The sequence below is a fragment of the Caloenas nicobarica genome, chromosome 6 (assembly GCF_036013445.1).
Source record: "Caloenas nicobarica isolate bCalNic1 chromosome 6, bCalNic1.hap1, whole genome shotgun sequence".
Classification (NCBI taxonomy): Eukaryota; Metazoa; Chordata; class Aves; order Columbiformes; family Columbidae; genus Caloenas; species Caloenas nicobarica.
The window spans coordinates 12,483,149-12,498,403 of record NC_088250.1 but is presented as its reverse complement, the minus strand read 5'-3'; the positions used below and the strand labels follow the sequence as shown (position 1 = coordinate 12,498,403).

The 15,255-nt window shown below is 46.2% G+C and overlaps 1 protein-coding gene across 1 annotated transcript; it reads left to right on the top strand.

The window, feature by feature from the left end:
* Window positions 1-5,938: 5,938 nt before the first annotated feature.
* LOC135990493 (baculoviral IAP repeat-containing protein 5.1-like) lies at window positions 5,939-9,473 on the top strand. Its single transcript, XM_065638206.1, has 4 exons — window positions 5,939-6,076; window positions 7,171-7,280; window positions 7,758-7,872; window positions 9,282-9,473. Exons 1-4 carry the CDS (start codon window positions 5,939-5,941, stop codon window positions 9,471-9,473), a joined length of 555 nt encoding a protein of 184 aa, XP_065494278.1.
* Window positions 9,474-15,255: the final 5,782 nt, after the last annotated feature.

Below are 15,255 nucleotides of genomic sequence, written 5' to 3'. Positions count from 1 at the left end.
GGCTGCGCCCGTGTGGGGACGACGCCGTTGCCGAGCTGCCGCCCCGCCCGCGCGCACAGCGAGTCCCAACGGCCGGGCGCGGGAGGGGCCGCGCGCCGCGGTCGCTGCTGGGCTCCGCGGTGACACCGCCGGTTCGGGGCTGCCAAAGGCACCGCTGCAGCGCGGCACGGACCCCGGGGCTGCTGGCTGCACACAAGCCACGCACCGGCTGGCAAACCGCAGAGAGCACAGGACACCGGCCAGGGTGTCCATCAGCTGCTACGGGGGCTCTGCAACTGCGGCGGCTGAACGGCAGCGCGAATATTTCCCCGAGATTGTCAGCCCGGAGAAAACGCTCCATTCCCTCTCGAGACCCGCCGATTTCAGGAAAATAAGGAGAGTTAAAGTTGCTTGGAGTAGCGCACACCATGCATTGCCGTGTAGGCAGGCGTTCCTCCTCACCTTTGAATGAAGCCAGAGTTACCGATCAGTGAATGCCGCTGCTTGTCTCAGGCAAAGCCCCGTGTGCTCCAGCTCACCCTGCAGCAAAGCTCAGCTGTGCTGCCGAACCGCTCTCCAGGAATGATCTCTAGGGGCTGCACTGGGGGGTCTGAACCACAAGAGCAACCGAAGACTTTTCAGGTGCTGCGTCATACAACAGCCCATCTTGTGCACAACAGACATGATATTTAAACAACCTGCCACCTCTCTCCCCCTCCCCCAAAAGACAGTACATTTAAGAATACAAGAAAATACAAATAGAAGAAAATATAAATAAAAATCTCTTTCAGGTTCATTGATAGTCAACAGGTGTGTTCCTGCATTATGAATCTGATGCTTTGCCCAATCCCAATAAAATACTGGTACATTCCTTCCTCCCTTCAAACAGAGGCAGAAGTATTAAACATGTGGTTTACTCTATGGAATTAACAAAACTTAAGCCAAAATACTATGTACAGTGTTTTACCAACCAGATGTTTTGGTTTTAATGTAAAAAAAGTGGTCCTTTAACCAAAGTACCCATTGCCATGCTTTTTAGGTTTTGATGAGAGCAAACAAATAATGTTTGAAAGTACAAGAAATGTAGTAACTTCTGTGTGTACCAAAAGTAAAAGTCTCAGATTTGAGTACTGCTTTAAAGATAATGTTTGAATGCAATGACACTGACCCTCAGAGCGGACCAGCTCTCTCAGAAGGTCCAGGGTTGCCACACGCCAGGCCTTGCTCCTGTGCCTTAGCTGGGAGCGCAGAACCTCCTTGGGGCAGGTTTGTGCTGCAGGGAAGAAATTGCATTCTGAATTAGCAGGCGGCTGCCCCTGACCGCCAAGGACAGGGACAGAGCTGCCACGGCATGGTGGGACATCGCCCCGTCCCCTTTCCTTACCCTGCGGTGTCACACGGCAGGACAGCTTTGCCTTATGGGCCAGGCCACGCTCCTCGGTCACATCAGGGAGCTGTGGGAACAAGGGCTGTTTGAGAGAAGTTTTCATCAGTGTTGAATGAGAGGGACTGAAAAGAAATGGTGCTCTCTGCCTCCCTCCTCTCCCTGGCTCCTCCTGCAGCTTGGCCAAGAGGGAAATTGCTGTGGGAACTGGGCTGCCTCTTGAGCCCCTTCCAAACATAGGATCACAGAATGCCCTGAGTTGGAAGGGACCCACAAGGATCTTGTGTTCAACTTGAGTTCAACTTCAAATTTCACAACGTGCATCTGAGGGCATTGTCCAAATGCTTCTTGAACACTGTCAGGCCTGGGGCCATGACACCTCTCTGGGGAGCCTGTTCCAGTGCTCCAGCACCCTCTGGGTGAAGAACCTTTTCCTAATGTCCAACCTCAGCCTCCCCTGGCACATCTTCCCGCCATTCCCTCAGGTCCTGGCATTGCTCCTCCTGCAGCCTTAAGGCACCTGCATGGCACCTGGCTCACAAACCTGGCATATTTCTGGCCTGCAGGAAGGTCCCAGCGGAGGGACACCCTGCCCTTCCCTGCCCCACCCTGCAGGGTCTCCTTACCTGGCAGTGCCCAGCAGTGCTGGTGGTGAGAGCCATGCCCTGGGGGGTTGGGGTCTGAGCTCCCCCCAGCATCTGCAGGACGTAAACAAAGTTCCACAAAAGAGTGCGGGAGGAAGAGGAGGCTAAAGCTACCACAAGCCCCTGGGGAAAGGAGAACTGCAGCACAGCTGGGATAAGGGGAGTCCCTGATGCCAGGTCCCAGGGACATCCCCTCCTTGTTTGCCCCCACTCAGAGCAGCACTGGAGGGTCTCTTCCCTCTGCACAGAGCCCACTGCTGACAACTCAAATTCATAGAATCATGGAATCATTTTGTTTGGAAGAGACCCTCAAGATCATTGAGTCCAACCGTTAACCTAACACTAGCACTAAACCATGTCCCTAAGAATCTCATCTACACATCTGTTAAACCCCTCCAGGAATGGTGACTCCACCACTGCTCTGGGCAGCCTGTTCCAATGCCTGATAACCCTTTCCGGGAAGAAATTTTTCCTCATATCAAATCTAAACCTCCCCTGGCACAACTTGAGGCCATTTTTTCTCATTACCTGTTACTTGAGAGAAGAGACCAACACCCTCTATGCTAAATCTCCTTTCAGGCAGTTGCAGAGAGTGAGAAGGTCTCCCCTCAGCCTCCTTTTCTCCAGGCCGAACTCTCCCAGGTCCCTCAGTCACTCCCCATCAGACTTGTGCACCAGCCCCTTCAGCAGCTTCACTGACCTTCTCTGAACTTGCTCCAGCACCTCAAGGTCTTTTCTGTAGTGAGGGGCCCAAAACTGATCCCAGAATTCTAGGTATAACACAGTATTCAAGAAATAACCTTGAGCCTAACCCCAGCTCTTGCTCAGTTACAAACAACCCTGAGTCCCCTTCTCTGCACAGCTCTCGGTGTCCCCTCTTCAAATTCTTTGTCATGAGGAGTCCCCGATCTTCTCCCTGAGGACCTCCACTGGGTTTGGATAACCGAGGAACATCTCTGTATTTCCCCAAAAACCAGGGGTGGAGGCAGGCTGCTTTGGTGACCTTGACAGAGAACAAGCTCACCTGGGCTGCTTGCATGTCACCAGAGGCCTCTGCTATCAGGCGGTTCATGACACCGCTGGGCAAGCAGCCATCCTCTCCCTGCAAGACATGCTCCAGCTCCTGGTACATCTCCACCCGGTTACTCTGGGGACAGACCACAAAAGGGGAGTGATGGGACTCGCTTTGCCCTTGTTCCCAGGGAGCCACCAGAGAGACCTGCTGTCCTCCAAACCATCTGTGTGACATGGGCATGAGGTACAAGCTGCAGGCATCAGGTCGGGACAGCCACGGGAAATGGCAAGTTCTTCTGCAGCAGCTCTGAGACGAGCAGAGAGCCAGACAGGGAGATGGACCCCAGCAGGGGAGAAGGCCATGGGAGGTGGTTCCTCCTGAGGACGAGGAAGGTGGAGGTCAGAGGGAAAGTGCCAGGTGGGCAAGTGGAAGGTGTGGGGATCAGCCCATGCCCTGAGGAGGAGAAGCCATGAGCATCCTGCACCCAGTGTCACTCCTCACACAGGCAGGAGCCCCAAGGTGCTGGGACAATTGCCAAACCAAAGCTCAGGAGGGGCCTTGGGCACTTGAGGAATGCTCCTGGGGAGATGCTGGGGTTGATGGCAGAGGCTTTGCCCTGCCCAGGAGAGAGTTGAGACCTTCTGGGGACAAGAGGGAGGGAGCAATGGCGTTAGTCCAGCCTGAGCGGCAGGATCAGCGCTTGGGGATGAAGCTTGCAGGAGGGCAGAAGTGCCGTCAGAAAAGATCCCCGTCTGCCATGGCCCCTGGGAAAGCCAGGAGCATGGAGGGGAGCCCTCATCCCCCTGCCTCACCTTGTGGTCTTGCAGCTGCTTTAGCAGAGAAGTCCCGATGGCTGCAAAGGTGTCGATAGCCTCAGGGACAGTCCCCATCACCCAGCCTCCATCCTCAGGACTGGCAGGTCTGGGTGGGGAACACACACATGGACGGAAAGCTGGAAGAAGAGAAAGAACCGGTATTGCTGGCTGCAGAGCTTCACAGCAGAGACGGGTGAGGATCTCCCCAGCCTCCCCCAGCACCACCAGCCCGTGCTGGGCTGTACTGGCAAGAGGGCAGCTGGTGGGATGAGAGGAGGGAGTCTGCCCCTCCCTGCAGCACTGGGAACTGGGCCCATTCGGGGCTCCCCAGTACCAGGATGGCAGCGACGTGCTGGAGGGAACCCAGCGCAGGGGCCTGATCTGGGCAGGGAATGGACACGGGGCTCTGCCAGGAGGGGCCAGGAGGGCTGGGGCTGGTCAGTGACCACAGGAGCCATCTGGGCCAGACTGTCTCAGAGGTCCCAGACTGCTCCATGGAGGGCAGGAACAGTACGGAGCCAGAGCCCTCTGCAAAGTGCCTGTCAGCAGGATGTGAGGTGACAGGGACGCAGCCCCCACCACCCTGCTGGGACAAAGACACTGCCTCAGCCTCCCACCAGCCCCTCACCTCTGAGCGCTCTCATCCTTCTCATGGATGCAGGATCTCCAGGATTGACACTCTGCTCTCTCCAGGTCCTCCTCCTGCAAACACCATGAGAAACGGAGGCTGCACCAGCCACAGCAGGAGGAGATAGAACCCAGACTTTTTGACCTCACTGCAGGGCACAGCGCCTCGCTGGGAGCTGTGGCTCAGGGACATGTGCTGGGGACATGCCATGGGGCAGGGACCAGACAGGACCAGACCAGGAGTCGTCGCTGGTAGATGCCAGATGAGGCAGTTTTCTCCAGAACAGAAAAATCATGTCAGGTAGCTTCATCGGAGTAGTCTGGGGTTTCTGCCCAGAGTCTCAGGTTCCTGTATGAAGTCAGATAACTCTGCAAGTACCTGGGAGGAGGCCTGGGTGGATCTTCTAAAAGAGAATCTCATCTATCTTCCTTGGCAGAGTCTGAGGTAGCTACCCAGGATCTTGTACCGCTAAAGCAGAGGCGAAAAGACTCCAGGAGATCCCTAGGAGGAGTCTTGGGTGGATCCTCCAGGACAGAGTTTCCACTCTGAAAGAAAAATCATCTCAGGTAGATTCATTGGAGGAGTCTCGGGCTGCTACCCAGGATCTTCTGTCCCTAAAGAAGAAGTCAAAATACTCCAGGAGATGCCTGGAAGGAGTTTTGGGTTCTTCCCAGAGGAGGGAGCTTCTAGCAAAAGAGAAGAATCATCTCAGGGTAGCTTCCTTGGAGGAGTCTGGGGCAGCTACCCAGAATCTTGGGTAGCAAAAGCAGAGGTCAAAAGACTGCAGCAGATGTCTGGGAAGAATCTTGGATGCAATCTAGAGATCAAAGCTTCCTGCAAAAAGAAAAGTCTTCTTGGGTAGCTTCTGTGGAGGAGTCTGGGGCTGCTACCCAGGATCTTGGGTCACCGTCAGAGGACATGAGAATCTGGGAGATGCCTAGGTGGAGTCTTGGGTGGATCCTGGAGGAAAGATATTCCTACAAATAACAAAAAAACCATCTCAGGCAGCTTCGTTGGGGGAGTCTGGGGCTTCTACCCAAGCAACTCAGATCCCTAAAGCAGAGGTCAAAATAGCTCTGGGAGACACACGGGAAAAGCCTTGGCTGGGTCTCGGAGGTGAAAGCTTCTACAAAAAAAGAAAAATCATCCCAGGCAGCTTCCTTGGAGGAGTCTGAGGCTGCTACTGGGAGTCTGAGGTCCCTAAAGCAGAGGTCAAAAGACTACATGAGATACATGGGAGTCATCTCAGGTTAATTCCAGAGGAGGAAGCTTCCAACAAAAGAATGTGGCACAGGTGAAAAAAGTTCCAATACTTAATTTCTCTTGATTGTCCTGCTCATCAACTCGCCTGTGTTTTTACTTACTTTCAAACTTAACCTGCTGTACAGGTGCAATGTGTTACCAATTAGTATAATGCCTTAAAATGGAGAGCAGGAGGGAGGTTCCAGGCTCTACTAATTGCAGGCTTTAGAGATGGAGATGTTCTTGAAAGAGCTTGGGTTGGCTTCTAAGATCTTGAGTGATTTTCAGGATATGTATGAATATGAGAACCGTTTAAAAACCTTCACAAACTGGCCTTTTACAGAGAACTGCAAATGCACTCCAGAGAATGTAAGTCTGAAAACTGATATTTTGACCATGCCTTATTTTTCAGATACTGCTTCACAATGTGAAGTAATTGTGAAGTATGTTCATGTTCAAGAAGAGCTGTGAGCTTCTACTAAGCCTGAAGAAGATGAAAAGTTGAATGCTCCAACTTTTCTCTGTTCCTTGCTCAAAAACACTGCAGTAGGATGACTGGCTTCTGCATGTTCAGTTCACTAGTCTAGCTACAGAACTGAAGAGAGTTATTTTTCTTATTTTCTTTTTTTTTTTCCTCTTGCCAGTTAGAACTTAATTTCTTGTATTATGTAGCCTTTCTGTTAGCAAATTTTCATTTGTAACAAAGAAGGCTAATTTAGAAGAAACAAGTACATATCCAACAGGAAGGATGAAAAAGCAGAATGATCACTCCTTAAAATTCAGAAGCTGAAATTAGTTAAACTTTAGAAAACTTAATGTTTATGTCCCTGCAGGCTTTGACATGAGCACTAAAACAATTCACCTGACTTGGTGAACTTGTGCCTAATGTGGCACACATATAGGAAACTTCCAGGTTGGATCTCAGATGAGTTGCGCAGCAGGAGTTATCTGAGATAGGGTCATGTTTGACAACTGAAACAAACTGACTTAACTTTTAGTGTTCTGACCAGATGTGACACTAAAGTGACAGAAAAACAGGATTGAAGACCTAGCATTTTACTCACATGATTTATGTTTAAAGGTTCTCTATGTCCACGGCCTGATGCTATGTGTTGTTTTTCTGAAAATATTCTCTACAGCCCTGACTCTGGCAGATCTCACAGCTACTGCAATGCCTGTGTTACATGGCAGCTGCTAGATGTGACCTGGGAGAACAAAGCTGCTCCAGTCACCACAGCAATGCAGAAATCCCTTTACTACTTGCAGCCTGTTCCTTCTGCCTTTACCAGTTGCTTATCTACTTGCTTGCAGTCCTCACACTCAAAATTTATTTTCCAGCCTGCTGTATGCTGACAGCCATTGTGGGGGAAGGCATTATTTGCAAGCTCTCAGCAGCAGCGGGCTGATGGGAACATGAGCTGCGTGTTGGATGAGGCTCTAAACTTCTGCCCTGTCACCTGCAGATGGCAAAGGCGGGTTTTGTCCACTGTCCAAATGCAAACAGACCAGATGTGGCAAAATGTTTCTTTTGCTTGATAGAACTGGAGAGCTGGGAACCAAACGATGACCCATGGTAAGCACAGAGGTAGCTATGTTCTTGAAGTATTTCTCCAGACTCCTTGGACAACATTCCCTTACTCATTACAAAATTACTAATTTCTCTTCTAACATTTCACAAAACTGAAGCCTACTCAAATTTTCTTACCCAGTAACCTTGAAATAATTCGTAATTTGTTAATTATGCTCCTCACAATTCTTCATGGTTCTTTTCTTTTGCCTCTAATGAGCATACTTTTGATTCCACAAAGTAGAAGATAGTTTCTCTCCACTTCGTAAACTCCATCCAAACCTTCCTTTGTACCTTCTTGGCTCACAACGAGCTTTTATCTGAGATACACTGAGATTGAGTTCATCTGTTTTCTATATAGTACTTTTTCTACTGAGAGACAGTACAAGTACTGAAGAGACCTGTCTGTTCAAACTTCTTCACCTCTTGAAATGTCACTGTCACAGGTTTAATATCTGTTCTTATTCTGGGTTTATATTGCAGGGAGGAACACGCCAAACGTCATAGCTGTGGCTTTTTGTCCCTTACTAAGCACTTGGATGACCTGACAATGGAGGAGTACTACATGCTGGAGATGACACGGCTGAGAACCTTCCTTGTAAGTCTTAATCCAATAATCTTATATTAAGATTCAAAGCTAGAATGTAAACAAGAGCTTCCATATCTGAGATTTCCACCATCAGGAAGGAGTGGTTGTGTCAAGCTAGAACATGACTTATCCTGAAGTAACGATTTATGTGCGTTATCGTCTAAGAAATCTGCACCTAAATGCTTCTCAGTGTTGTCTATTGTCTGGCTTTTGAAAGAATACCTGTTTCCTTTAGAAATCTTTTTTCCAACAACTCATTACAGCAGAAAAAATATCTTGGGGGCAAAAGTTAATCAATCAGTCCAGGAAGCTCTACAATGAACAGCTCTGTCTTTCTCAGGAGGGATGAACACCACATGCCCAGTTTTACATGTCAATCAGTCTAATTAAGCTTTCAAACCTTAAAGCCCGTTTCAAATCTTTTACAGTTACTCAGTTTTACCCCTCCTCAGTTCTGGAATTTCATGCATACCATAGTGTAAACACATACAGAAGCACATAAAACCCAGCTGCTTCAACTAGTTGATCAAGACTGGCTCGTCTTTTATCTGTGACTCTTTTAGACAGTGAGAATCAAGGGAACCAAGTTCCCTGATGAGGCACAGGAAAGGTTCTGCATCTTACTTCCTGGGGGTTTGCACAAATGAGATCTTTGCTTTGCTGATAATGTTCTGTGACTGTCAAGGTTAAGTATTTAAGCTCCCTGTACAGTAGTCTCAAATCCATAGAAAATAGGATCACATGCTGCAGTGGGAGCGGTCTGATATCTTAAAAGGTGGACTAAGAGTGAGAAGATGTTACCTCACCTGACCAGCAAATGCTTTAGAGCAGTGTTCCAAGGCACAAAAGGGGTCTCGGCCAAAATATCACTTTATTTCTAAGTACAGCATACAGAAAACTTGAAGCAGCAGCTGCAAGCAGGGATGTTTTGCCCCCAAGAATACTGTCACCAATAGCTTGGAGGGCTATGTGCTAGGGCTGATCCAGAGCATGCTACCATCTTGGAGCACCAATGAACTAATGCATCCTAAGCAGCAAGATCATGTCTCTTCACACAGAAGAAAATCAAACTGTGGTCTCCCTCCCTGATGTGATTTAAACTACAGTTAAACAGTAGATTCACAATTTCCTTTAACAGAAAAGTATACCAGACACCCAGAGTGGTCACTGAACTGAGCCATACGGGCAAGGCTGCTGGAGGAGTTTGGGAATCAAATGGGGGCAGACATGTGAAATATCTGCCAAACTGCCCTGCAGTGTTCAGCTGGCAGTATGGCTGACCAGAGCCACAAGTAGACTTCTCAGCTAGAATCAACGGCACATCAGTGTTTTTTTGAGGATATCAAAGCTTTGAATGTAGCTGAACTAGACAGTTAAATTGTGCAATTGAAAGTCTGGATCTTTTGCTTTGCTTTCAGTGCAAAACTGGCAGAAGCATAATAAATGCTTTTGAAGAAGAAGTTGCTGCAACTCGGCAGCGTCTTGTGGAGAACTTTGTCTCTGAGCATCAGTATCCACCACCACCACCACCAGCGCTGCTCCATGCTGCTCCATTTGCCCAACATTCTGAAAGCTCACACTGCCAGTCAAAAACCATCCAAGAGAAGTGAATTGTCAAGCCTGACTCTACAAGTTTCTCTTCTTTATACAGTACAAACATTGCTATTTTTATCCGAGTACTAATATAAAGCTGAACAGTTGCATGAGGAAGTGTAGAGAATTCCTTTCGTAGGCTCTCTGGAACAGAGCTTCTCACTATTTATACTAAGTCCTCCCTTTCACAATGAGCTTTGTCATTATACCAAGGTGTGGACTAACAGTAGTCCCACTAGCCTCTGATTATATGAAAAATTGTCTGCAAATTCTGGTTTATAGTAGGTTGACTTTTTTTTTTTTTTGGAATAAAGATTCACAACTATGAGCATCTGTTGTGATCTGTGCTATATTCCATCCTTACAGTTAGACAGACTCAAGTCAGAATAGTTCTGCCTCAAAACACTTTCAATAGAACAAAATGGATCTGTGTATCTGCAATTATTGCTACCTTTAAGCACCTACACCCCTCCTTACCCTTAAATTATCTCCCTGGGTCAGACAAAATTTATCATAAATAGTGACATCCACGAAAAAAACTGTAGGAACAAAAATAGCAGGTGTACTTGGAGGGAGGGAAGAAACTAAGTAAATACTGTCATAGTTTGTCTACTTTGAAAGCTCTTCTAGTGTCTCTTTCATTGCACTGGTCTCTGAATTTAGTCAGAATCCAAACATACTTCTTCAAGCCTTCCCTCCAGTCTAAGGAAGCCTGGAGATGGCCAATTCAAAATGACCAAGTGTTGATTCCACAGTCTGTTTCCAGAAAGCCCTAATGCTGTATCAGAATGCACTTTGTTTTTCCAGAAGAATCAGTACTTCATGGTATTGTGGAAAACTTCAAGTGATTACTGTGCCAACCTATTCCAGTTAATACTTTGGCAAAATGAGTCCATCACACCAAACAATTTCAGTGGGGTCCTTATGCAAATTCTGCAGCAGATGGTCAGATGTGTTGATGAGCTTGGCCTGTGGAGGCTGTACATTTAATGTAGTCATCTTCCTTTGGGACAGTCATGTCTGGCTTATGTCTTTGTGGCTCTTGGCTCGTAGAAAAACCTATTTCAGCTCTTACCCTTTTTTCAGCCTGAAGTCAGGTATGGCATAGTAGTTCTGATTTTTCTATCACTAATATATTTGTCTACCAATACTGCTGTTACACGAACGCATAAGATGCCTTTGTTAAATACCTAGCACAGTTGTGGAAAATGAAGATCACAGATGTGGGTGGATATATTTGCATTTTGCATTGCAATATATTTTACAGTCTTGTTTGTGAGTATCTTTCCCAACTATTCACCTGTCTGTAATACATATTGAATACCTGACTAAACAGTTACTTACCAGTGGTAAGTCTGTACATAAACTCAGGAGAAGGTAAATCTGGTTCTGTTTGCCTTTATCTTAGTTCATAAAATATTCATGCTTATAATCTTTGCAGCTCAAAGGCACTGAAAGAATAGCCAAAAAAAAGAGGGAATAGTTCTTCTGAGCTGTACTGAGGCACTCGGGACTCATTCTGATTCATGTCTGGGGATTTCACAAGGATTTGACATGTTTGATCTTTAGCTTGTAACTAATTGTCAGAGCTACTATCAGCTTTAGAAATCCATTTCTACTGACTGGCCAAAAATAGCAGCATTGTTTTTTCGAACCATTGCCTTTTATGTGGGAAATCAGTTGCACCAAGAGCATATTCTTTTCATAACTAACAAAAATAATCATGTTCTATAATGTCATCCGATTTGTTTGAAAATATTAGTACTTCTCACTTGGCAACGCTTCCGGTGCATGGTAGGGGTGTATTAAACTTAATCTCATAAAATACTTGGTTTGAGGACAGAAATCTGCATCTGGATACTTTTAAAAATCTAATCTAATCTCTCTTGCTGTCAGTTCATGCCTGATAGTTAATAAGAGTTCGGAATTAGTATAGTTTCAACCTATTCTTCTCCCATTTTCCTCTTCGCTGCAATAAAAAGAATAGGTCCAATGAGATGAGTCTTTGTACCCACAAATAATACTTGGATGAAGAGAAAATGTGTAGAAATGGTGGAAACACAGCGAAGCTTCCTGCAGCTGCCGCTCTGTGAGCCATCGCAGCATATTTGTAATGTTGGGTATTGCCCACCAGTGATATTCTGCATTGCAGGACTGTGGGTGAACCACAGCTGGAAGGTGTCCTGTGTGAAAAGAATGTTTGTGGCAGACGTGTCCCATCAGCAGGACATCTGCAGCTCCACTGCACACGCCTTTGCTTGCAGCCTGACCCAGTGTGTGGGATCTGCTGGTCCCACCTCACCCACTGGGAATGACCCTGGGGAAGTCTGTAAGGCTGCCCAGCGCTTGCTGAGCCCCAGGGGTGTGAGGAATTCAGAACAAGACTAAAACATAGTGACATGTCTGTCATAAAGCTGTACAGGACACCTTATTAGCCCCAGCAGATGTGTTTCTAGTCCTGTCTCTGCTACTCCAAGTATGCAAACAAGGAAGATATTGGTATTATAGTGTGTATCCTGTGAGCAGAAAAGGATAATGTGACAGCTTGCTTTCCAGTTCACTGTTTTCAGTAATGTTGAGATTTTCATCATCTGTTTGTTGAGACCATGGCTCCTCACACTGATAACAGATGTTTTTCCATAAATGTAAAAGATGAGAGCTGTTCAGATGAGACAACTTCCACTTCTGTCAGTGGATGCTGATCCAGATGATGAGCTCCACAAAACTTAAAAACAAACAAGCAATCTCGCCCAGCCCTGTTGTCCAAGTCCAAGAAATCCTCTAAATACCCTCAGGCTACTGTTTTTGTGAGGGAAACTTAGTCTTCTCTGTTGAGTGGAAGTTCAGAAAATGTTGAGTTGTTCTGATTATTTTTAATTAAGCGATCTGAAATTCATCTCTCTGTCCTGTTCTGTGTAATTACCTGTCATAACAAAGACAATATAGAAGAAGATGGAAGACTGAGATTGGTGTAAAATTCTGTCTTATCTGATCTGTAAGATCTATCAGCAATGTATTTTGTGGAACTTGATGGTATCCAACAGTTTTCAGGAGGCTCCTGGCATCATGTGAGAATACTTGTGTCAAGAAAGGGTGCTTAATCTTTTCCTGTTTATACTGGTAAACCTTGAAGAGAAACCTGTGGTGGAACAGCAGGAATGAAGGAGAGCAGAGCTGACATGAAGGGAGGTTCCTTGGAGAAATCCTATTGTAGTGAAGCAAATGCAGCAGGTTTTGAGCAATGCCATTTGGTCCATTTGGTCGTGTATGTGGATCACAGGGTGCATGAGATTGGATTTGGTAATATCTTGAAGAGTCAGGAGAGCTGGGAGCCAAGGAGAAATATCTCTCAGAGGAATCAACTGCAAGCTACTGGTTTCCAGTGACTTGTAAAGGTAACGGGATCAGTGTGTGTTCTACCTTGCGCTGGAGCAGAAAACTATTGATCAGTTGGCCAACAACATGCTGCTTAGAACAAATACTTCCAGGTTCCCCAAGCTTAGCCTCCTTGAGAAAACAGTGAGACTGTGATTAATTAAAAATGTGAGAAGCAGTGTGCTATGACAAGATCTTGATTTCTTTAAGTCTTACTGAGCTCACATTTTAAATTTCTTTATTGCTGAGAGTAGGAGTGCTTCACATAACTAACTGTGCTTGTGATTAGCTTGTGATTGTCTTGGCAATGTCTTTGAGTAGACTGAAGCATGATCCATGAACTCCTTGTGGTGACTCACAACAAGAGTGACAATTAATTGTAAACATGTCTGTGGTCTTGTGGAATTGATACCTTCTTGCTAAACACTACAATGAAATCATCAGCTTGTTTTCAACTTTCTACTAGTAACAACTAAAGGTTAATACTGAGGTGGAATGCTCTATATTCAATTACTGTTCTCCTGGAAAGTCTTTTCCATGTAGTTTTGAATAACTGTAGTTGTGGTAATGCTGCTATTAAATGCTGATGCTGCTTGCAAAAAGTGCCATTATAAAAAGCTTAATTTTTATTCTCTGTAGCATGATTCTTGTAGTCCTATTTTGAGACCAGGAAGAGATGGCTTTTGCCTAATTAGCAATCGCTTTGAATTTTTTATGTCTCTAAAACAACTGACTGCATCTCTTGAGACCTCTCCTACATGAACTCTGGGTGGGAAGTTACAAGTTGATTGGTATGCAATAATAAATGCTTTAAGGGTTCCTTAGTGGAGGGAAAAACCCCACTCTAAACCAAAGACAACGCCTATATAGTGGTGTGTCTTATTTTTTGTTTGTTTGTGTTTTGTTTGTTTGTTTTATGAATCAAAAGTTAATCTTCACTTCATTGTTCTGTAGCTAGAGATCTCTAAGGGATTGGACAGTGATAATTTAGAATGCAAAGAGATGTTAAAGCAAAATTCAGAAATTAAGGAAAGGAATGGCTTAGAGTGGTCATGAGGAAACACTCCCTCGTGTTCCTGGTTATAGGAGCTAATCCAGAAGGTATTCAAAGTAAAGCAAGTTCTTCAGGAGAGTGGCAATTCACTTTTGAAACAGCAGTGAGTGGGAATACCTCGTGAAAACCCTATTACTTTCCAGTGGGGAACTGGGAGCAAGTGATCAGTCTGCACTAGCAGAAACCAAACTAGAGGGTGTAATAAATTCCCTTCCTGGATTTTGGAGAGTTTTTTCTGTTTTCCAAAGATGTCTACTTGTGCCTAATGCTTAGCCTCTGTTAGAGTCTTTTCCCCTAATATTGCTGGTTTAAATATGCTCCTGGCAAGACTATTGGTTAAAAATCAAAGTAAAAAGCAAGGGCTTTTACCTGGCCTGTCACGGAGGCACCCTAAAATAAGTTTAGGCGGACAACAAGGTCCAAAACAAACTTTATTCTGGCTGGTAAAGTACCGCCAATAAACCAATTAGAAACGGGGTTTATACAATTAGTTAGCACTCCGATAACATAAGATACAGGTTCGGATGTTAGGTTAGGAGATTATTTGGGGTGCAGCGAAATAAGGATAATGAGGATCCACAGTGTGCATGTATGCACTCACAAGAAAACGAACCAGAGCCTTCTCTGCCCTGTTTTGCCCATAAGAGATAAACACTTGCCTGTCCCAGGCAAGGAAGTTACACTCGTCTGTCCCAGACGAGGAAGTTATACTCGCCTGCCAGGTGAGGACTTATTAAAGCATATATTCAGTAATTTATCACTCACCCACATGCGGAGGTGAGGCGCTCCCAGTCCCGGGAGGTTACCTTAGACGGCTTCTCCGTCTCAGGGGAGGGACTCTGGCAGCATGGCAGACCCGCAGCTCCGAGGAGACCACACAAAGGGGGTCTCTGGCGGGAACCCCATTTATAGTCTGATCAGATCTGGCTGTGGGCATTCGAGAAGCTTCTCTCCTTCTCTACGCCCCTCCCCTGACTGTGGGCATTCGAGAAGCTTCTCGGCTTCTCTGGGCTGTGGGTGCTCTTGGCCTCTCCTCTGCTGACGACCCTGCCCAGCGACTCTGGGTGTCCACAAAGAGCCGTCAGCTGCCCCATTGAAGACCCCAGCTCTGCGAGGGGCATGTGCAACTGCCACACCAGTTCTCAGGGCATGGGGGGGAGGAAAGTGCAACTGCCACATGGCCCTTATCACATTGCTATGTTCTTGAAAGAACACATTATTTATAAGTGCTAAGTGTTTTATTTGACTAAATTACAAGCCTTGTAGCTGATAAAAGATATTCATTCTGCCATATTTCTAGCTCTGAAATGGGACAACAGTGTCTTGAAAACACGTAAGATTTTATTGCTTGAATGGAAATTGAGTTTTAC